This window comes from Pleurodeles waltl, chromosome 7 (assembly GCF_031143425.1).
Source record: "Pleurodeles waltl isolate 20211129_DDA chromosome 7, aPleWal1.hap1.20221129, whole genome shotgun sequence".
In the NCBI taxonomy this organism is placed as follows: domain Eukaryota; kingdom Metazoa; phylum Chordata; class Amphibia; order Caudata; family Salamandridae; genus Pleurodeles; species Pleurodeles waltl.
Window position 1 is genome coordinate 1,489,276,811 of NC_090446.1, and position 24,797 is coordinate 1,489,301,607.

Here is a 24,797-nt window from a genome sequence, read left to right on the forward strand (position 1 = left end):
AGGTAGTGTGTAGTTGGAATGTAGAAGGCTTTAGCATGAAATGTAGCACTCATAGGTGCACATTATTTTGCTTTGGTGTCTAAATTTGATCTTGGGTACTCCTATCATTGACTCGGTTTTTTAACACTTTACGTTCAGGTCATACACTCCATGGCTTAAAGAATATTATGCATTGTTTGCCAAAAATGATGGTGCCTAACTTGAGGGCAGCACCACGGTTCTGGTAGTGCGTACCATTGCTATTACTCTCAAGTTGAGCTAAAACATCTTCACGTTAAGATTAGGGCCCCTGTTACAGATCTGGCTGAGAAATATCTCTGGGACAAACACCACTCCTCCAGATCACACATGGTAGTGTTTCATCATCCAAAACTACTCAGTGTAACACCACCAGGCCCGAGTTTTGTACAGGCAGGGCTGTACTGTTAGTAATCTGGATAAGAGCTGCAAGCACACACCTGAGATCCACCAACGGGAAGCAAGCAACATCCATTTCATGACTTTGATTTTTTTGGGGGTTTGTTTTTAAAGAACGTACGATGTCAAAAGGATTGCAAAATGTAAGTGCTTATTACTGAAGTGTGTGTGTGTGTATATATATATATATATATATATATATATATATGTGTATCATATGTTCGATGTCCTGTGTAGCTGCAGATACACATGCTATGCATAGGTCCTGCCATCTAGTGTTGGGCTCGGAGTGTTACAAGTTGTTTTTCTTCGAAGAAGTGTTTTCGAGTCACAGGATCGAGTGACTCGTCCTCTTTGGCTCCATTGTGCATGGGCATCAACTCAGTCTTAGATTGTTTTCTTTCCGCCATCGGGTTCGGACGTGTTTCTTTTTGCTCTGGTAGTTTGAGTCGGAAAAGTACTACAAACTCTCTAAATTTGTTGGTATTGTTTTGATCGCATACCATCTATCATCGACACTTTGGTACCGGCGGATCCAGCTCTTTACTTGCCCTTTGTGGGGCACCCGCACCCAACCTGTGTCTATCTCCAGACCACCGAGAGGATACTTGCGAGGCCTGCAGATCCTTCCGCTCAAGAAGACTCTAGGAGACTGAAGAGCGCGAACGTTGGAAATGGTGTCGAGAAGCACCGAACGTCTCGATGTGGAAGAAGAGGAGATTATGCACACCACAGTCTCCGTTCGGGGGTCCGACTCCGAGCAAGAGTCCGACAATGACAGACCAATCACGGCAGGACAGCACGTGAGTACACCTGCCCCTGTCCCATCCAAGCCCATACACAAGGCCTCGGGGACGCCACTGCCAGAAGGCCATGGCTCCACCTGTAAAAAGACTTCCGGTGACCAAGCAACAACTTTGGCATCGAGAAAGGCCATGCCACCGAAGCCTTCGGACTCGAGCCGAAGCACAAGCTCCAAAATAGGCAAACACTGACAAAGCCTCGAAAATCCCTCTTGGAGCCGAGGCCAACGCCTACTCCAGGCCTTTCAATCCAGAGGATACCAGCTTCGGAGCCGAAAAGACCCATATACAGAGAGGAGCATGGACTTTCCAAACAACTTAAAGAAAGCCATAGATTTTCTGAGGAACTTATGCAAATGGAGGAATTTGATGAAAGGCAGGCCAAAATTCAAATTCATAAAGACACTGGCAAGATCATCACTGTACCTCCCCTAAAAACAGAGGAAGCTGTCCTTTCAAGGACATTTGGACACTGATCAACCACAAGCTAAAGTGCCAGAACCCAAACAAAAATCTCCACCTCCTCAGTTCTCACCTCACCAGTCTCCTCCTCATTCATTTCACCTGACTGTCTCTCCTCCTAGTACCCTCACCGCACAGTCTCCAGTACACTCTGCAGGTTCACACCAAGATAATGTCGTCCCATGCGACCTTTACGATGATCCCATTTCTGACAACAGTCCAGACTGCTATTCGTCAAAACCATCACCCCCAGAGGATAGCACCTCATACACTCAGGTTCTAGGTAGGGCAGCGTCATACCATAACATAGCCATGTACACAGAACCTCTTGAGGAGGATTTTATCTGTGATACGTTGTGCTCCACTCACAGTATGTACCAGTCTCTACACATGCTTCCTGGCATGTTAAAACATGCACATCAGATTTTTCAGGAACCAGTTAAGTCAAGAGTCCTCACTCCTAGGGTAGAAAAGAAATATAAGCCGCCTTCTTCTGACCCAGCTTTCATTACCCAGCAGCTACCTCCCGATTCTTTAGCGGTCAGCGCAGCAAGGAAAAGGGCTAACTCCCAGTCGTCTGGTGATGCACTGACACCAGATAAAGAAAGCAGGAAATTCGATGCTGCTGGTAAGAGTAGCATCACAAGCGGCCAATCAATGGAGAATAGCCAACTCCCAAGCACTACTGGCTAGGTACGATAGGGCCCACTGGGACGAGATGAAAGATATCATCCAGCATCTCCCCTAGGATCAACAAAAAAGAGCCCAGCAAATAGTCGAGGAAGGGCAGGCTATTACAAATAATCAAATTAGGTAACCTCTAGACTCCGCAGACGCAGCAGCAAGAACAATCAATACTGTGGTCACCATTAGAAGACGTGCATGGCTTCGGTCGTCAGGCTTTAAACCCGAAATCCAGCAGGCTGTCCTTAACATGCCATTTAATGAAAAAGAGCTGTTTGGCACCCAGGTTGATACAGTCATTGAAAAAATGAAAAAGAACTCGGACACTGCTAAAGCCATGGGGGCTCTTTATTCAATAGAGTATAGAGGCTCATTTCGAAAGCCTCAATACAGGGGAGGTTTTAGAGCTCAAACATCTGAGGCATCTACCTCACAATCAAAACCGTCTTACCAGCCTCAGTACCAAAGAGGTGGGTTTCGAGGAACCTACAGGGGCCAATTCCCCAGAGGTAGGGGAAAATATCAAAGCAAACCACACACACAAAGCAGTGACTTGCTCCACGTCTTCCCTCACCACACTTCCCCTGTGGGAGGAAAACGGCAAAAGTTCCACACACACTGGTTACCCATCACAACAGTCAATTGTGTCTTATCCATTATGGTTACTGCATAGAATTCGCACAAATTCCTCCAGATATACCTCCAAAACTACACAAACTCTCCTCCCATCACATTTCAATGTTGCAAACAGCGGTACAATCACTATTACTCAAACAAGCCATATAGCTTGTACCACATCATCAAATAGAAACAGGGGTTTAATCCCTGTATTTCCTCATTCCCAAAAAAGACGGAACATTGAGACCAATACTAGATCTCAGAACTCTCAATCTTTACATCCTATTAGAACACTTTCACATGGTAACACTATAGAATCTGGTCCCACTGTTACAAGAAGATTTTATTGCAACACTGGATCTCAAAGATGCGTATTTTCACATACCCGTCCATCCAGCGCGCAGAAAATATCTCATGTTCGTAATACAGGGAAAACATTACCAGTTCAAGGTGTTACCTTTCAGGATAACAGCTCCCAGAGTATTTACAAAATGCCTTGCTGTAGTCGCAACCTACATAAGAAGGCAACACATCCATGTTTTTCCATATCTCAACGACTGGTTAATAAAATCCAACAGCCAGACACAGTGTCAACACCATACACGTTATGTAATCAGACCCTACACACGCTAGGGTTCTCAGTAAACTACCAAAAATCTCACTTACAGCCAGCGCAAGTTCAACAGTATTTAGGAGCCATATTAAATACCCAAACATCACTTGCAAGCCCAAGTCCACAAAGGGTACAATCCTTCCACAACATATTACCACAAATTCAGCCAAACCAACAGTACACAGTCAAGTTTGTCATGAAACTGTTGGGCATGATGGCATCATGCATCACCATTGTCCCAAATGAAAGACTAAACATGCAGCCCTTACAACAGTGCCTTGCAAAACAATGGTCACAGGCACATGGTCAGCTTCAAGATCTAGGGGGTTATTACAACTTTGGAGGAGGTGTTAATCCGTCACTTTACCGTCACTTTTGGGACGGATTAACACCTCCTCCAGAGTTGTAATAACCCCCCTAGTGTTGATAGACCGCCAAACACACATCTCGCTTCAGTGGTGGAATTCCACAAATTTATAAAAAAGGGCGACCATTTCAAGAGCCTGTGCCTCAAGCCACACTTATGACAGATGCATCAATGATTGGATGGGGAGCACACCTCCACAATCACAACATTCAGGGACAATGGGACAACAAACACAAACAACTTCACATAAACCACTTAAAATTGCTAGCCATATTTCTAGCACTCAAAGCCTTTCAACCTCTTCTCGTTCACAAACACATTCTGATCAAAACAGACAACATGACTACAATGTACTACCTAAACAAACTAGGAAAGACCCACTCATCACATCTTTGTCTTCTAGCACAAAAGATTTGGCATTGGGCAATGCACAACAACATTCACCCTGTAGCACAATACATTCCAGGGATACACAATCAATTAGCAGATATTCTCAACCGGGATCATCAACAAACACACAAGTGGGAAATTCACCCCAGGTACTTCACAAATACTTTCACCAAAGGGGAACACCAGACCTAGATCTATTCGCCACCAGCGAAAACGCAAAATGCCAAAACTTCGCATCCAGGTTCCCACACACTCTATCCAAGGGCAATGCTCTATGGATCAACTGGTCAGGGATATTTGCTTACGCTTTTCTCCCCTCTCCCACTCATTCCATTTCTGGTCAACAAACTGCGTCAAAACAAACTCAAACTCATAGCACCAACGTGGGCATGTCAACCATGGTACACAACATTGTGACCTATCACTAGTACCACACATCAAACTGCCAAACAGACCGGATCTGTTGACACAAAACAATTAACTAATCAGGCATCCAAATCCAGCAATACGCAATCTAGCAATTTGGCTCCTGAAGTCTTAGAGTTTGAATATCTACATCTTCTACCAGAATGTATGGAAGTAATTAAACAAGCAAGAAAACCCACTATCGGGCAGTGCCATGCAATCAAATGGAAAAGGTTTGTCTTTTACTGTCAATCCAAACAAATTACAGCTCTTTCCTCATCAATACAAGAAATTGTAGGTTATTTACTTCATCTACAAAAAGCAAATGTAGCTTTTTCATCCATTAAAATACATCTCGCAGCGTATTTACAAAATATACAAAACACGTCTCTATTTAGAGTCCCTGTTATCAGAGCCTTCATGGAAGTGCTAAAACGTATCATACCGCCAAGAACGCCACCAGTGCCTTCATGGAATCTCAATATTGTACTCGCAAGGCTCATGGGTCCACCATTTGAACCCATGCATTCGTGTCCGATTCAATATCTAACGTGGAAAGTAGCATTCCTCGTTGCAATCACTTCATTGCAAAGAGTTAGTGAAGTACAGGCATTCACTATTGAACAACCCTTTATACAATTACATAAACTAGTACTTCGCACAAACCCCAAATTCCTACCTAAAGTCATCTCCCTGTTACATATAAATCAAACAGTGGAACATAGTCTTCTTCCCACAGCCAGACTCAGTAGCAGAAAGAGCACTGCATACATTAGACATCAACAGAGCTTTAATGTATTACATCGACAGAACAAAATCATTTAGGAAAACGAAACAGTTATTTGTGGCATTCCAAAAACCACATACTAGAAATCCAATCTCAAAACAAGGACTAGCTAGATGGATAGTAAAATGCATCCAAACGTGTTACCTAAAAGCCAAAAGACAGCTATTAGTAACACCAAAAGCACATTCCACGAGGAGAAAAAGGTGTAACAATGGGCTTTTTAGGAAATATACCAATGACAGAGATTTGTAAAGCGGCCACTTGGTCATCACCCCATACATTTACCAAGCCTTACTGTGTAGATGTGTTAGCAGCACAACAAGCCACAGTTGGACAGGCTGTACTAAGAACACTATTTCAAACAACTTCAACTCCTACAGGCTGACCGCCGCTTATGGGAGGAAAACTGCTTTGTAGTCTATGCATAGCATGTGTATCTGCAGCTACACATGCCATTGAACGGAAAATGTCACTTTCCCAGTGTACATCTGTTCGAGGCATGTTCCGCTGCAGATTCACATGTGCCCACCTTCCTCCCCGGGAGCCTGCAGCCGTTAGTTACAACAAACATTTGTACCTATATATATTTCAATTCCATTTGCATGGACATCTCTTTTGTTTATACTCTATCACATCTACCTTACCCTCTGCGGAAAAACAATCTGAGATGGAGTCGATGCTCATGCGCAATGGAGCCGAAGAGGAGTCACTCAATCCCGTGACTCAAACACTTCTTCGAAGAAAAACAACTTGTAACACTCCGAGCCCAACACTAGATGGCAGGACCTATGCATAGCATGTGAATCTGCAGCGGAACATGCCACGAACAGATGTACAATGGGTAAGTGACATTTTCCATATATATATCATTTTTGTTCAGAGCCTCCTCAAGCCAGCTGTAAAATAGATGCAAGCCGTCTTTAGCAATAGAACAATGCTATTAATGTTCCTAGTGCTGAAGAACCATTTACTTTAGTTCCTAACATCTGGTGCCACGACCATTGGGAGTCCGCAGCACATACTCTGGAGGTCAGCAACTGTTTGTAAAACTGAATAACGGCAGATCGCCAACGTACATGTATTTAAAGTTTTACAACGTTCTGTGACATTTTAAATTGGAGGCTAAAAATGAAGTTGGTGTCATTATCTTGATTTTTGGGAACAGGTTAAGTACAGCAAATGTAATCTCCTATGGACGCTTGGTGGCTTAATTGAAGCAGCACTGGTGTGCACAAAAAATAGAGCATGCATTTGGCGCAAAAAAAATGTAAATGTTCCCATTACAATTTCCATTTTTTGGATTTCTTTTAATGAAATAAAATATTCCATAATTTGGGGTATATCTGCTTCCATATTTCTGTATATTGTTTTGTGGTTGAAATCGTAGAAATTGCTAAGGCAATTCAGTCAGGGGCCACAAAAGTAAAACGTTTGAGAATCACTGATTTACATTATTAAATGTCTTCTTCCTGTTCCACTACAGTTATAAATTTACAAGCACTGTAAAACATATAATGAATGCTTTATCCTAAAATCCTCTTTTCCTGTTCATTGCCAGTGTATGCGATTCGCGAGGCTGCCACCAGCAACCTAAAGAAACTGGTAGAGAAGTTTGGCAAGGACTGGGCACAAGCCACCATCATCCCCAAAGTCCTGGCTATGTCAAACGATCCCAATTATCTGCACCGAATGACCACGCTCTTCTGTATCAATGTAAGCTTGTCTTGAAATGCTAATTTGTTAGAATCATTCTTCTAGCCTTTGTCCCTGTTTCAGCCTCCAAACTATGAGATTGCTATCACAGTTGTGTTTGGTGGATGGTTGTTAAACAATCTTGGGCCTTCTAAGGTGTTTTTTTTTTGGGGGGGGGGGGGATTACTGTTCTCAGCCCACACCAAAACTGGTTGGTCTTCTTGCAGCAATTTCTCAAACCATAGAAATGTAGTTTACTTACATGGATATCATTGTTGTTTCTCGAAGCTTGAATCTGTTCCATGGTCTGGGGATTGTATACTGAAAGGCCTGTGAATGGAGTTAAGTGCTATAAAAAAAAATGAATAAATAAAAATTGGAGACAAGTTTTCTGCTAATTATAAATAGGATAGGCAGTGTAATATAATATTTTTCAATGTTCTCCTATTAAAAATCTATATTCTCCTACATACGAGATCACAGAAACATTTTCTTAGATAACCTCGATTTATTTATTAGGCCGAGTGTGCAAGCGCGACCTGTTCTAAGCATTGTGGGCTTTTAACCACGGCCTTCACTTTCACTCATTCGTGGGCTTGCCTTTCAAAAATCACTTGATGTCATTGGTAAATGCTTTGTTTGTCCCGCCTTGAGACTGTTTTTGTCAGGCTTTGCAGACTGACCTTTTTACATGGTTTATTGCATGTTTGCCAATATACTTTAGCGTGGGTGAACTATTTCCTTTGTGTCTCCCCTTCGTGCTGCATGGCGCTCAAAACGTGAACAGACATAACAGTGTCAACTCGAACGCCGGTATTAAGGCACTGGTCACATTGTTCACAGTTAACTAATCCGAGTAATTTCTTGTTGCTCGCCCCTTCACACTTGAAATTGGTAAATACTTAACAGTAAAACAAAAATCCTCAAAGGGAATACTACAATATTCACTGCACTTGGGAAACTCAACCCATATTGCTTTGCAGGGCATTACTTATAGAAAACAATGGGACCACCACCAAAATGTTTACGACAACATGCTCTTTCTGTCTACATCATCTTTGGATCCCCACACTAGGTTAGTGTGGCCCCCAAAATAACTCCTCCCACCATTCAAAGTCTGTTTAAGCTCTCATGGCTGGAACTTTTTGTTTACACCTGGGAATAGCTTGTGTTATAAGGGCCTTTTTCGTAATATTCCTATAGGCCCGCTACCCCTGAAAATATATAATGCACTATACCCTGTAAGGGTTAAGTATATGATTACACTGCATTATTTATTGCCATCTTCTCTTTGTGTGGCTATTCCCTCTAAAGACTAACTTTATAGTTACATGACTATGTTTCTTACAAATGCTATTTTCAGTATGGTCTCCACCAGGGGCTGTTTTAAGTGTTAGAATCATATCAACATATTATAAAAATATTTGTGGCACAGAAACGTGTCCCATACTGCTTTGCAGGGCATTACTTTTATAAAATAGGTTTACTCATAACTCAGTCTGTGGTGGTCCTAGTACAAAGGGGCCACCTTCAAACATGCTCTTTCTGTCTACATCATCTCTGGGTCCTCACACTAGGTTAGTGGGGACCTCCAAAATAATAACCCCTCCCACCGTTCAGTGTCTTAAGCTTTCTCATTGCTAGAACTTTTTGTTTTCAAACTGGGAGAAGTTCTGTTTTAAAAGGCCTTATTTGTAATACCATTGCAGTAGGCCTGCTATCCCTAAAATACCCTCTAGGGGCTAAGTACATGGTTACACTGCATTACTTTCTTATTTGTTTGATAGGGTTATCCCCCCTGTAGGAGCGAACAATATGGGTACATGACCATGTTTCTTACAAATATTTTTGTTATGGTGCCCTGTATGGGGTGTTTGAGCATTACCGTCTAATGCCAAATTTGATTTCTGGTAAAGGATTATATTATAATTGTATATGGTTTATAATCTCTATTTATTACAATTTATGACCATAATTCAGGCCAATTTAGCATCCTTATTACACTATGCGTGTCTGAAAACCTTTGATATGTATGGGTGCCCCTTCCAGTTTACTTCTCCTCTGTGGCTGCTGTTTTTCTTTTTTCTGGGTAATTGTGTTAGCCAGCTAGCAACTCTGGTGGGGGTGGTGAAAGTGGTATTCTATTGGAGTTAGCATGGCAGATTTAAATTAGGATGCTAAATGGCAACATTGTCATGTTTTGCTGCAGATCGAGGAAGAAGGTAATGGAAGTGCTTTTGTTTTTATGCAGGGCCACTGGAATTATATGGTAGGAAAAGACAAAATTTATGAGGGACGGTTAACCAATTTATGTGGCAAGAAAAGCCCAGTTATGAATTTACAATGCCAATAGCTCTAACACAAGCAAATGCGAAACCTATTGCATTACAAATGCTTGTTTTTTTAAATGATCTCATTCAGAATACATTCTAAATCTTTTGTTGGAATAATTATTGCAGCGTATAATGTGTCTCAAAAAGTCTACTTTGCTAGTCTGTAAAGCAAGTAAGGAGAGCAGGATAATTACTTTCCATTCTATTATTAGATTGAACACTACTCCTTAGATTATAAATTACTACCTGAGCTGCAGATGCCCTGTTCAGAGCAAGAATGACACTTGTAAAGCAACTCCCATACCATCTTTGCCATTTGCCTTCACTCTCGAGTAGTGGAGCCACATACTCTACTTCCACAACCACCAAATAGGCTGCCTAAGATGATATAAACAGCTCCCCGTGTCCAGATGGACATCTATGGAACCAGCATGAGTTGCACTTCATAATAACATTTCTTTCATTTAAAAAAAAAAAAAAAAAAAGATGTAAATGTAACCCTATTTGCGAGGATGATTGTTTGAAATTGTATTTTGGCCCTATTTACAGGTTTTGTCTGAAGTGTGTGGGCAGGACATCACTACTAAACATATGCTTCCAACGGTTATACGGATGGCTGGGGATGCTGTTGCAAATGTTCGCTTCAATGTCGCTAAGTCCCTGCAGAAAATTGGACCAACTCTTGACAACAGGTGAAATGTAAATTGTAATGTTAGACCTTTTTTGATCGGAACCTTTAATCTAGGCATAGTGAATGCTCTTACATGCCTTAAGCATGACAAGTCTGTTGTATCAGACATGGCTTGGAAGTATGGTAGGTTATAATGGGTTTGTTTGTGCTGCTCTTAATATTTCTAACTAAAATTCAGCTCAATAATAATTGCAGGAGGTGGAATTTTTTTTTTCCAGTAACCGCTTCTTCATCAGGCACTGTGAAGAGTTCCTCGTTCATTACTACTCGAGCAAGCAAATGTTCAGTAGAGCTCCTATTAGTAGAATACCAGCCATCATACCCGATTTCCAGGAAGCCCTTGCTCAGTAATGTAGTTCACTTGCATGTTCAAGGTCTTCTTTTACTAAGTGCTAGTGTGGAGGAAATTGGTTTCTTCTGGACTCGAGTATGGTCTTTTCAAAATAGTTCAGTTTAGGTTGAAGAACAAAATGTTTTTTTTTTTTTTTTTTTCCAGTTTCAGATATTCCCAAATCAATGATTTCTTCATTAGTACTCTAAAAAAAAAAAAAACATGCTGGCTAAACCATTTTTGTTTTCCATCTTAACAAGGAAAACAATTTCCTGTAGGAGTAAGGCTTCATACAAATGAAAATGTTCACTTTTAGTTCAAAGCAATCATTTAACCTATTGACACCAGAATACAGCCAAGTGGCTTGGTTAGTTTTTCCATCTCAGTAGCATTCTCTGAACACAGGGCAATCCCTTAATTTACTTTTAACAGAAAGTTTTTTTGATTTTGTTTTTTTTCTTTGCATAACTACTAAATATTGTGTGGTGCACATAGTCTGTGGGGGGGTCCCACAGTTCGGCTGCTGTTGAAAAGTCTTGCCACACATACTTGTTTTATTTGATTGAAGTTATCACTGAGACACCTTGATGAAGGGATCTGAGAAGTCAAGGAGCAACATATCTTATGAGTTTAGCTGCTAGAAAAGCTGGGAAGTTAAAGATTGCTTCTGATAAACACTTCTGTCTTCCGATTAGCCATAACTTTTGAGTAGCACAATGAACCAGTGGTTTCATCACTATGCAGCTCTACTATGAGCTAGTATGAAGAGGTACTAGTCACTTCTTTCACATGTTTATCTCTAGACAGTCTTTACCATTGATAGCCATCCCTAGAGTTTCCACTTCCGTTGAAGGCGTTAGGCATTAACCCTTTGAAGCTGGAATTTTTTTAAATAGGGAGAGTACCATTTGCCAACAATACCTGCTAATTTCAGCAAGGTGCAATTTTACAAAATTTGATTAACAGATAATGGCTGGGCAGGATGGTATAGTATACGCAGCCTCTACTAACTGATATTGCCATGGCCTACTAGTCAAGTTCATGCTGAACTTTTAAATCCTCTGCAGCATACCAAGCCACAAGCTGCAAGCATGTTAGCTTGTTTCTTTGAAGTTAACCTCTAGCTGTATTATACTTTACGTTAACAAAATGATTGTTATGAACAGTGTTTTTGCAAGCACTTCTGTTGCCCTACAAACCAAAGTTAGTCATTTTTAAAGAAATAACTCTTACCTTTGATGATTCTTCCTTTAGTACTTTGCAAAATGAAGTAAAGCCTGTGCTGGAAAGGTTAACACAAGACCAAGATGTGGATGTGAAATATTTTGCACAAGAGGCACTAGCAGGTATGTTGCATACCAGTGTAATAAAAGCAGCAGTATTTAGTCATGTATATCTGTAGATGTTTGTGTAAAATGGCTTAGTGTTGGAGATCTCAGATGTTCTTTTTATTTTTTTTGTTTTATATTGCTGCCAGAGTAAGCCAGTGTGCAGCGTGCAAGTCAAAAGCAAATATAATCTTTTTTTTAATTTTTATTTTACTACTAAACCTGTGCATCCCTCACAACTGCTCCTAGTGTTTTGTGTCTTTCAGGTAATAGAAGTTTGAAAACGTGGCTTTCAAATTATTTTACTAGCATGCACTCTGACCTGATTCAGGCATCCTTTTTGATTTGTCTGCATGTTGGAAGTACTAAGGGCCAGATGTATCAAGCAATTTTGCATTTGCAAACGGTGCAAATCGCAAAATTCGGCTGTTTGCGAATGCAAAAATGCCTTTCAAGATGTATGAAAGGCATTCGCTGTACAATTTTAAGGAATCGCAAAAATATAGATTTCTTTAAGATTGCGAACCCCATTTAGAGAATCGCAATTTGCGAGTCTCTAAATAGGAAATCGCAAGTAGGGAATTCCTATTCCAAATCACATGTATCAAGCATTTCCTAAATGGGCATTTAGGAAATGCAATTGACACCAAATCCAGTTTGGTGGTAAGCATGTGCTGTAGCGCACACATGCCCCTAGGGCATGTGTGTGCGCTTCCAATGTCCACAAAAATGTTTTTGGGGGGTGCATTAGAGGGGGCCTTAGGCCCCCAGTGCCCTGGGGTTTGCATTATATAATTTGCGAATTCCTAACTGGAATTCGCAAATTGGGAAATGCAAAACCATTCGCACCTATGGGCCTGAAGAGTCCCATTCCCTAATCGCGATTCGTTAATAGCAATTGCGAATTTTAAAAAATCACTATAACCGACTCACAAATTTCATACATCCCATTTTGCATTTCTTAAATAGCGATTTCTTAAAATTTGCTATTTAAGAAATGCAAACCGGGAGCTTGATACATCTGGCCCCAAGTTAATAAAGATCCCTTTTTTATCCAAAATAAGTGCAGATTGCCTGAGGCCTTGTGAGTTATTGCTTTGTAAGATGTGCCTTGTTTTGTATATGATTGTGGAGCAGGCTGATCTGTGAGGAGAGCCTGAGCAGTAACCCTCTTCTAGACTCTGGCAGTGCTGTAGTTCAAATTAAGTATCCTTTTGCACAATCCTTCATACATACAGATGCAGTACTCTGCAAAGTCTGTGATTCCATCACTATTTGAAAGAAACAACTGTTCACTGTGTAAATCATAAGAATGATTTGCAGAGACAGGAGGGAAGGCCTCTATGGAGCTTATTAGAGGTAAGGGTGGTCACATACACAGGTGAACTTTCAGCACATAGGTGTACTTGTGTCTCCATACATCGTTTATTCTTCCTTCATCTCACAAGTGCTGCCCATCTCAGTTTCTTCTGTTTGAAGAGCATATGAACCGCAAAGTCTTTAGGATGAAAACATACTCCTTTTTTAAAGACTGCAGTCTCACCAGAGTAAAGTAATGCACTCTACCACTGTATAGAGAAGCAAACATTAGCTAGCAGCAGAAGCTTTAAAACCAGCAGTGACAAAAGTCCAATTGCTTAGTAAACGGATCTTCAGAATTCAAAATATTGTCTCACTCTCTCCGTAACCATTGTCAAGCACTCTAGAAAATGATCAGACAAATGGGTGATCTATGTTGTGTGGGAAGGATAATCAGTAAAATTCAAAGTGTTTCTTCAAATATCTCATCTGCAAGACAAATATTTACATGTGGAGCCAAACTACATGTTAGTAACAGTTCCCAGATCTCAAAGGTGTGACTGTGTAACTTTTCTTTTTTTTTTTTTTATTATTTTTTTATTAGACTACATTGTTATGGTTTGTTCTGGTAGTTGGCATCAACGTTTCCACACATCAAGCCCACAGCAGTAATCCTCAACATTCAGTATTAATCAAATTTCAATTATGGAAGAGCATAACTGATAATCAAATCTTTCTTTTCAGCATGCATATTGTGAGGGGGTATTTACATTTGATTAGGGTGGTTACCTAGGAACAGAGAGGTGGTGGGTAAGAGGCTTTAGAGTAGGTTATACAATATATAGTTGTAGGACACAGAACACTGCATAATATTTTGTGAGCTCCTCGCTTAATGGCTTTCTCAGCAGTTTTAGCCCCAGGTCGTTGTAATAGGGTTCCTAGGTGAAACCTTCTCTCTGATCTCTTATTGCGGGTTTCAGAAACAGTTCTTCATGTCGTATCTGAGACATCTAGACCATATTTGTTTTGGGTAGGGGGAGTAGCATCATAAAGTAATTTTGGTCCATAATCTTCAGGGCTACTATTTCCCACAAGCATAGTACACACTAGTGTGCGTTTTCCAACAATGGTTATAATGAGGGTGGACAATGCTCTTCACTCTTGGAAGGGTGCCAGTAAATGTCCCCCAACAGTGTCCTAAATTATCATTGTCATAGATGAACATTTGGGCTTTGAGTTTGTACATTACTCTTCTGTGTTAGACTTCCAGGGTTGTATAGTGCACAGGTTAACTACTTCATGGGCGATGGATAGCCACCTCCTTTTATGTGCCTTCATTTCAGGGATGTCTTCCCTGCTATGTAAGTTGACCACAGGATGGTAGTGTAAAAAATGGAGGATGGGGGATGGAGGAGGAAATGCAGATATCGTTGTTATACCCAATTGTGACCAGTAGTGGGTAAGAGAGAGGGAAGGCCACCTTATTTTAGATTTCACACCTCCCGCAATTTGAAGTCTGGCTCATATGTGCAATTTGTGGGATGACTAGTGCTACTTGTGTAGTATTTTAAAATAACTGCACTTTAATGTGTGCTGTATGAGGCCCTTGTCTTGTCAGGCTGTCGTTACACTGTTAATCAGTGACTTTGTTCTTCGTTTTTCCTGCTGTTTCTGTAGCAGTATTCTTCCTTTTGGTACAGAAAATAAGGTGGTCTTTATGGTACCAGAAAGATCCAATATCACTCCTTGAGCTGTCCCCAGATTTTAAAAAAAGTCCACATAAGGTACATGGGCAAAATATAGTAGACAGGAATTCCGTTTTTATGTTCTTTTCGCTATGCATGATGGAGTTGAACCTCTCATTATTTCTTCTTTATTGCTGTCTCCCCCTCAATCCCCTTCCTCCCCCCATTAACTTGAACGCCAAACTGAGCTGTTACTAAGAGATGCTTCAGTGGTGGCAGTGGGCATCAGGAGTGCCTCACCTTTGCTCCTGTTAATCTTACAGCCAGTAAAGCTTAAACTCTGTTGGTGTCAAGACCGTTTTGCTTGAGGTTGCTGGTCAGAACAATGTCATCTGCATAGAGTAGTATATTAGGGGTGCTGCCGAAGTCTCAATGCCTTATATCAAATGAGATTCACCAATCCTGCCGGATAATGGTTTTGAGCACCAATATAAAGAGTAGAGTGGGTAGTGGTGTAGGAAGCTGGCTCTTTGTATACCATTTTTATGTATTTAGGCACCAGAATCAATACGATCGGGTAAGTACATTTTGCAAGAAAAATACTTTCAGGTTTCAAAAGCGACAATGTTATCCTATGGAGGAAAAACAAGTACTGCATTTAGATATAGTACAGAGACTTTCTGGACCAATCTCTTGGACATAAGGTGAGTATAGGGCAAGGCCCAAAGTCACACAAACCGATCACACTTGACGGCACTGGGGCAGCTGGGTGCAGAGGTGCAGTACAGTGTCGGATGCCCAGTGTTAGTCAGTGGGGAATAGTCTGGTTGTAAAGAGACTGCAGGTTTGGGCAGGGAGTCCAGTCAAGGTGGACCACCAGGTGGGTTCAGATCTTGAGATGCTTGGGGACACCTTTTCTCCATGGGCCAGGGGCGATGGGTGCAGAGGTGTCCTGAGGCATCGGGTTTTCTCTACCGAGAGCATCCGCGGTTGAGAGGGCCTGCAAACAGAGGCTGCAGGTGGCATTGTGGAGTCCACAGTAGGCAAGTCCAAGGTTTGGTATCTCTGGAGGGCTGGGGGACCACGTTGGCATTGTTGGCCCTCTTCAACTCTGGCTAGGCGGCGTAGGTGCTGTGGTGCTTTTTCGTGTCAGGTTTTCAGTCTGAGTGCTCTCCGGTCTCTTGGGGTGCCTGCAAAATGCAGGGAAACATCTCCGCTGTTCCACCACGGGAGTCCTTCGGTCTTTGAGGGAGGGAGTTGGCATCTCTCCTTTGAGTGAAGCCAGATCTGCATTCTTTTGAAGCCCCCTGCCTTGAAATGCAGATTTGCAGATTACCCTGTTGGGATGGGTGTGCTAACACCCCTGCCAGGGAAGGCTTTTGTTCCTGTCTGCCCAAGAGCAAAGGCCCTCTGGGTGCATGTATTAATAAATCCATCACTGGCATCGGAGAGGGTTTATTAATAAGAGATGCTTGATACCAAACATCCCTATTTTCAGTGAAGCCATTATGTATCTAGCAACTCGTATTGACAAGTACCCATACCTTCTGGCCTGGTTGGTACTCCACTATGGCAGCCTTTTGGTCATACCAGAGCTTCTGGAACTCTTGGCTGGCCTCAAGGTTTTTGGATGCTTTCTCCATGTACTCGCCACCCTTGAACGTAGGCCAAACACATAGTCCACAATGTCTTTCTTGGGCTCATTGAGAGGTCTCTCCCAGCCTTTCCTCACTAGACACAGTGGTTCCCTTACAGGATGTCCAAACAGAAGTTCAAAGGGGGTGAAAAACAGCTCCCTTTGGTGGCACTTCTCTATTGGCGAAAAGCAAGCATGGTAACACGATATTCCATCTTTTGAGTATTTCAGGGAGTCCTTCAATCGCGCCCTTCATAGTTTTGTTGCATCATTCAACAAAAATACATTTTTGGGTGATATGGGGTAGTGAACTTATAAGTCACTCTACATTCATTCCACATTGTCTTGAGGTATGCAGAAATTAAGTTACTACCTCTCTTGTCACCTCCTTAGGGAAGCCCACTTTAGTAAAGATACTGAGTAGGGCCCTCACAACTGCAGGAGCAGTGGTAATCCTAAGGGGAATAGCTTCAGGGAACCTGTTGGCAAGATCCGCCACCCCAGTATGATCTGTTACCTGATGCTGTTGGAGGGTCGGGGGGGGGCAGCAAAGTCAACCCCTGCATTTTCAAGTGGAACCCCCGATCACTGGCAGTGGGATTAAGGAGCCTATGAGTGGCCTCCTCTCTTGGCACTGGCTTGACAGGTGACAAAGGAGTTAAAAACGTCTTCACCACCTGGGACATTCATGGCCAGTAAAAGTGAGGAACTATCCAGCTCCAAGTTTTAATCGGGCCAAGATGCCCAACTAAGGGGATGCCATAGGCCAAAGTGAGTAGGAACTTCCTATACATATGAAGCACTACCACTCTCCTAATGGCACCAGGTTTGGGGTCTCTGGCCTCAGTATACAAGAGTCCCTCCTCCAAATTGGTTCTGTGGGAGCCAGTGACTTCTCCCCTTTCCTGGTCAGCAGCTTGTTGTCTCAGGCTCTAAAGAGTGGGACAGGTCCTCTTTCCCTGGCACAGCTCTTCCCTGGCTGTGTCCTGTGGGTCCAGGAGCTCTGCTGTGGAAGGCCCAAGTTCCAGGGGCTCAGTTCCCTGAAGGGCTGACAGGTCTTCTGCCCGAGGGGAGGGGACCTGAGCTTGGGGCTGCTCAGAAGCTGGCTTACCAGACTTCCTGCCTTTTCTGTTGGAGGGCTGGGCCTTCATTCCAGACTCCAGCACCTGTTTTTCACCCTGGGGTTTGCATTGTGCTCTGGTTTTCACACACCCATTCAGGTATACCGGGCATAGCTGCATGGGTCTTTCTTTCGACTTCAGCCCAAGCAGAAGACTCAAGATAATTTCCTAGCAGACGGGCTACAGGAATTGCAGAGGATACCACCCCCTCTTTTCTGGCCAGTAACCTCTCCCCACTCTTAGGACACCATTGTAATGGGATGGACCGTAGCTTGCTCGTCAGCATTGATGACTGTGAACATTTCACCAGTCCAATACTATTCTGGAGATAGCAGGTCTTCAGTCACTATTGTGAGACTTGTGTCTGTATCCTTTAGTGCTTCAACTCTGATCCCATGAACATGAGACTGTTTTCTGTATTTCTCTCTGCTACTGGGCCGCAGAGCCAGGGCAGCTGCATCCCCCATGCCCGCAGAGACTAAAGTTACTTCTGTGAGCTCTCTGACACTGTCAAGGCCCACCTGGAATTCCATTTAGAGTCTTACCACTGCATCAGGAGCTGCAGATGCATTAGGGACAATCTTTTTGAGACAGACAGGGTCTCCAGTTCAGTGCCCATTGGCTTTGCAATTAAAATACCAAGCCTTCTTAGGGACCCAGTTCTTACTCTGGTACCCACCCCTGGTCAGTCTTGCCTCCGGACCCACCCTCCTGATCAGTTTTTTGGTGCCTTTATAAGACTTTGTTTTTATCTTTGGACTGGTCACCATCCTTCCCTTGGGGTGGGGGGGGGGTAGGAGGGGAAGGCATGAGGGTGAGGGGTGGAGAGAGAGGCTTATCAACCCCTTTCTTTTGGCTTTTGATCACTGTTAGACCTGTCAGCTCTTGGCGTGGTTTCCCTTATCCAGTGCTGAATTTAGTTTTTGCTGGTGTTAGGACTCTGGGCACTTTACCACTGCTGGCCAGTGCTAAATTGCAAGTGCTCTGTCTAAATTGTATTGGTAATTAGTTTAGCCATGATTGGCATATTTGGGTTACTAGCAAGTCCCTAGTACAGTGCACAGTGTGTCTCCAGGACTTGTAAATCAAGTGCTACTAGTGGGCCTGCAGCATTGATTGTGCCACCCACCTGAGTAACCCTGTAAACATGTCTCAGACCTCCCACTGCAGTGTCTGTGTGGGTAGTTTTAACTGGCAGTTCCACCTGCAAGTGCACACACTTGCCAGGTTCAAACCTTCCCTTTTATTACATGTAACTCAAAGGTAGGCCCAAGGCAGCTCCATGGGCGGGGTGCAGTGTATTGAACGGTAGGACATGTACTGGTGTGTTTTACATGTCCTGATAGTGAAAAATGAATTTAGCAGTATTTCACTATTGCAAGGCCTATCTCTCCCATATGTTAACATGGGAATTGCCTTGCAATATCTTTTGAAGTGTAATTTCCCATTGGGAGCAGATCGAGATACGGAGTTTGGGTTCTCCGAACTCACAATTTAAAAATACATCTTTTGGTTAAGTGGTTTTTTAAATTGTAAGCTTGAAAATGCCACTGTTAGAAAGTGGGCATTTTCTTGCTTAACCATTCTGTGCCTTGCCTGTCTGTGGAATACACGTCTGGGTCACAATGAGTGTTAGGCTGTTTGTGAATTCACTCATGGTAGCCGCACAAAGGGAGCTGATGTGTGCCCTGCATATCCGGATTGTTCTTCCTGGGCTAAATTAGAGGGGGGAGCTAACACTTGCACCTGAATAGGGCTGTGCCTGTCCTTACACAAAGCAGCCTTCAACCCCCTGGAGTGTGTCTGGGGCCAGGGCTGGGCCTTGTGCACTACAAAAACTTCCCTTATACTCATTTCTGCCTCTGAAGTAGGCAAATGTCAAAGTATTAGGCCTCTGGGGCCACAACTTAAGAACACTTATGGACTGAGGACATACTGCCAGGAAGAAGAGCTAGATGCTGTTGGAGGGACGGCCACTCTGCCTTTTGCTTTGTTATGATGGCCTGCTGCTTGCTGCATCTGGGCTGGGAGTGAAAGGTCTTGACTTTGCTTTCTACATGCTGCTTTCCAAGCTTCTACAAGGGCTTGAGCTGAGCTTGTCTACTGTTGATAAGTCTCATAATTCATCTGCCAGTGCCTGCAGTCTTTTGCTGAGAGTCCTGACTTGCCAAGTGTTGGCAAATCCAGTCCCTGAGTCCTTGGAAGTGGAAACTGGTGGCCTGAGGAAGAAAATCCACTCATCGGATCGCCGTGGCTGAAAACCGACACATCACTGGGCTTGCAGCAGAAGAATTGACGCAAGTGCTGCCTTACTGTGGAAGGATCGAACACAGCGCCTGCAGGACTGACGTAGAGCTCTGTCATCACAGTGTATCTGGATTTTCCCATGCATCATCCCTGGGTGTCATTTTTACATCTACGCGGCATTGCAGCAAGGAACCGAGACTGATTGACCGGAAACCGATGCATCATCTCTCCTGCGGGGAGAGAACCGATGCATCACCTCTCCTGTCAGTAAGGAACCGATGCATCGCTTCCCCTGCGCAGTAAAGAACCGGCGCATTGCTTTGTTTTCCGGTGCCTCACCTCCTATGCGACTGAGTGTTAAAAAGAGACAACCATTGATTTATTTGTGTTAAGACTCTTTGCAACCTTTTAAAAGTGATAACTTTGCTTGTGCATGTTGGTTATTTGTTGTTTTTGTCTTGTCTTGTTTTATTCAGATAAATATTGGCTATTTTTCTAAACTGGTGTGGAGTCCTTCTGTACTGTTTTCACTATTTTAGTGTGCGTACATACAAATACTTTACACATTGCCTCTGAGATGAGCCTGACTGCCCATGTCAAGCTACCAAGGAGTTATCTTAGCTGTGTGGCTCCTTTACCCTGACTAGAGGGAGGGTCTCTACTTGGACGGGGTGCAAACCACTGCCAACTAGAGACCACATTTCTAACTGTCACCCCCACCATGATTTGTCTTGGATGCCCTAGTCTTGACCCAGTGGTCTGCCAGGTACTGATGCAGTTAAGTTTCAGATGCTTTTTCATAATAAGAATACAAAGCCCATCACAGTCTTGCACCTGGTTCCCTTTCAACCTGCCACCCAGTGTTTTGACTGAGAAGTTATCAAAATCTACTCAGGATTCACTGTACTCCTCAATGGTGTTTCCAAAGCCTTCAGTCAGGGTATCCTTAATGCGGTCACAGGTCTCTGCATCTGATCCATTCAGTGTCAAGAGTGTATCCCTCACTTTCCTGAGAACAGCTCCCAGAGTAGAGAGAGCCCCAATAATTTTGGTTGTTTCCTCATTGCACAAGCCCTCTCAAAGGCTGTGAATCGTTTGGTGATATCATTACCTTCTAATTATATGTGAACATCCCTTTCGGGATCTTAAGGTCAGAGGCTTCTTCTTTCTCCCTATTTAAACTTTTGCTGCCACCAGAAATGGATCAGAGGCCCATCTCCACTCTTTCTCTTTCTATAGCTAAGAGTCTAGACTCTTAATTCTGTCTTCTTCTGAAGTTCAGCATCTTCACTGTCTCAATCTCCTGGTGTACTATCAGTGGATATCCATGTGTTGTATCTCTTTTAAACCAGACTTTTTAAGAGAGTAGGTTGCTGATTGGAGCTGTTGAGTCTTCTATAGCCATTATATTTTGGCAACTGCTCTGTTAAGAGTTTTGAAGAGAGAGCCCCATTCCACTCCTATATCAGAATGTCCCTTTTGCATGGTAACATCCCGCTCCCCCTTTGTGAATTTTATTGCTGGTTTTTAGACTTCAAACTAGGGCACAGTTGTCCAATGCCCAGTGTGTGCTCTGATCTCTAAAAAAAGAAATTGACTAGTACTGATTGGCTTATTTGACTTTCTTATGAGGCCATAATATAAGGTGTAGAAAATAGCTTTGGCATGGAAAGTTAGACTGGCATCTGTGGACTGTGAGACTTGTTGTGCCATCCACTAGTGTGACAAAGGAAAACCTGGTTTTAGGCCTACCATTGTAGCCTGCTGCTGAAGTGTAAAACCTGCCTGGCAACCTGTTAAAATAATCCTTTTTGACAGGGAAAACCTTCCTTTTAAATATTAATATCACTCTTGTAGGCCTTATAGCCCACAAGGCATAGTACACTGTATTTAAAAGTGGGACATGTAGAAATTCAGTGTACCATGTCCCTACAGTGACAAGGCCCTAAAAGGTATTTTGATTGTAAAAGACTAGTTGTCCTGTGAGAAAACTTAAAATATTAAGTCTGTTATCTCTGGAATGAACCAGGTGTAAAAATAGTTAAACCACTATCCTCCCTCCTCCCCTTCGTCATATGAAAACCACAGCAGGCCTTAACAATCAAGCAAAATCTGACACTGTGATGGAGGTCGATCTTGGAGTTGGCTGCATCGGCGTGTGACAGGGTTGGTGTCTTTGAAGTTAATCAAGTCCTTGGTGCCCCCTTGGTACCAAGACACCTGCCTACTCCAATGCCTTTTGACCCTGTCCTTGGAGCAATTTTGCACCTCATTCATGCCCATTTAAATGCTCATTGGCTGGCAGAAGGGAGGGAGCAAAATGCAGATTTAGCTTCAAGGGACTTCAGGCAGGGCAAAGTTGACATTTAAGGAGTCAATCTTCCAAAATATTTGTTATAAATAATACTTCATTAGTGATTTGGGCTTTTATTTGAAAAAGTACAAACAATTTAACTTGTAGCCATTTCATAAGCAGCAATAAAAATGTATTAACCGTAATATTGTATCCCAGTGCTTTCCTTTGGAATAGCCAGTCCTGCTACAGTTAAATTAGCTTTGAGCTGATAATCACTGTACGGCCATCTTTTGCATTAACCTTTACATGACCTGCTATTAAATATCATGCACCTTGTTGTAATGGGCAGTAAGGCTTTCATAGGAGTGAATTATTAATATTTAAAAGGGAGGTTTAGGCCTGTCAAAAATCGGTTGTTTTGACAAGTGAATTTGCAGTCTTAAAGTATACCGCCAGGCTACATGGTAGGTCTTGAGTCGGAGTCCTGCTTAAAAGTGCCACTGCGGTGCAGACACAATGAGTGCTGCAATCCGTTAATAACACAAAAGGATGATGGGTGGAGTGTTGAAACTTTTGAAGCACTTATCCCCAGTCACAGATCAGGGTTTAATCAATTGTTCTTTTGCTTACCATGCCACCTCAATTTGGACCCAGCCATATGCAGATCAATGTTGACCCTTTTCCTCATGGGAACAGTCCAGCCCGAAGTGTCCCTGACCGGAAACAAGCATCCTGGGACCGGTTTCAGGGAATCTCCCTTCATCAGCCAGGCAGATCTGTGACTGGGGCTGAGTGGTTGAAAAGTTTCAGTAGTCAGTTGTAAGGAAATGCCTCCTTGGCATGTTTAAACCCTGACTTTTGGCCTTTGCTGATGCGAAGTTATGATTTGAAAGTGTGCTGAGGCCTGCTAACCAGGCCCCAGCACCAGTGTTCTTTCCCTAAAACTGTACCTTTTGTCTCCACAATCGGCACACCTTGGCATCCAGGTAAGTCCCTAGTAACTGGTACCCCTGGTACCATGGGTCCTGATGCCAGGGAAGTTCTCTAAGGGCTGCAGCATGTCTTATGCCACCCTAGGGACCCCTCACTCAGCACAGACACACTGCTTGCCAGCTTGTGTGTGCTGGTGGGGAGAAAATGACTAAGTCGACATGACACTCCCCTCAGGGTGCCATGCCAACCTCACACTGCCCATGGCATAGATAAGTCACCCCTCTAGCAGGCCTTACAGCCCTATGGGAGGGTGCACTATACCATAGGTGAGGGCATAGGTGCATGAGCATTATGCCCCTACAGTGTCTAAGCAAAACCTTAGACATTGTAAGTGCAGGGTAGCCATAAGAGTATATGGTCTGGGAGTCTGTCAGACACGAACTCCACAGCACCATAATGGCTACACTGAAAACTGGGAAGTTTGATATCAATCTTCTCAGCACATTAAATGCACACTGATGCCAGTGTACATTTTATTGTGAAATACACACCAGAGGGCATCTTACAGATGCCCCCTGAAAACATACCCGACTTCCAGTGTGGGCTGACTAGTTTTGCCAGCCTGCCATACACCAGACATGTTGCTGGCCACATGGGGAGAGTGCCTTTGTCACTCTGTGGCTAGTAACAAAGCCTGTACTGGGTGGAGGTGCTTCTCACCTCCCCCTGCAGGAACTGTAACACCTAGCGGTGAGCCTCAAAGGCTCACCCCCTTTGTTACAGTACCACAGGGCATTCAAGCTAGTGGCGATTCCCGCACCCTCCGGCCATGGCCCCACTTTTGGCGGCAAGGCTGGTGGAGATAATGAGAAAAACAAGGAGTCGTCACTGGCCAGTCAGGACAACCCCTAAGGTGTCCTGAGCTGAGGTGACTCTGACTTTTGGAGGATTCCCCCAATAGGATTAGGGATGTGCCCCCAACCCTCAGGGAGGAGGCACAAAGAGGGTGTAGCCACCCTCAGGGCTAGTAGCCATTGGCTACTAACCCCCCAGACCCAAACACACACGCCTAAATTGAGTATTTAGGGGCCCCCCAGAACCTAGGGAAACAGATTCCTGCAACCTAAAGACGAAGAAGGACTGCTGACCTGAAAGCCCTGCAGAGAAGGAGACACCAACTGCTTTGGCCCCAGCCCTACCGGCCTGTCTCCCTACTTCAAGAAAAACTGCAACAGAGGCCTCAGAGGACTACCCTGCATCTAAAAGGACCAAGAACTCCCGAGGACAGCGGCCCTGTTCCAAAGAAACCAAAAACTTGCAACAAAGAATCAACTTTAAAAGGACTCCACGTTTCCCGCCGGAAGCATGAGACTTTCCACTCTGCACCCGAGACCCCCGGCTCGACCTGCGGAGAAACAACACTACAGGGAGGACTCCCCGGCGACTGCGAGCCCGTGAGTAGCCGGAGTTGACCCTCCTGAGCCCCCACAGCGACGCCTGCAGAGGGATTCCAGAGGATCTCCCTGACCGCGACTGCCTGCTTCAAAGAACCTGACGCCTTGTAAAGACACTGCACCCGCAGCCCCCAGGACCTGAAGGATCCGACCTCCAGTGCAGGAGCGACCCCCAGGTGGACCTCTCCCTTGACCGCCCCCACAC

General features: G+C 43.6%; 1 protein-coding gene across 2 annotated transcripts in view; it reads left to right on the forward strand.

The window, feature by feature from the left end:
* LOC138246556 (serine/threonine-protein phosphatase 2A 65 kDa regulatory subunit A alpha isoform) overlaps positions 1-24,797 on the forward strand; it is a 73,805-nt gene that overhangs the window by 37,494 nt on the left and 11,514 nt on the right. For both annotated transcript variants that reach the window (XM_069201230.1, XM_069201232.1), the window contains exons 12-14: positions 7,105-7,259; positions 10,121-10,263; positions 11,848-11,939. In XM_069201230.1, coding sequence (XP_069057331.1) covers positions 7,105-7,259; positions 10,121-10,263; positions 11,848-11,939 — 390 coding nt within the window. The remainder of the gene's footprint in view (positions 1-7,104; positions 7,260-10,120; positions 10,264-11,847; positions 11,940-24,797) is intronic.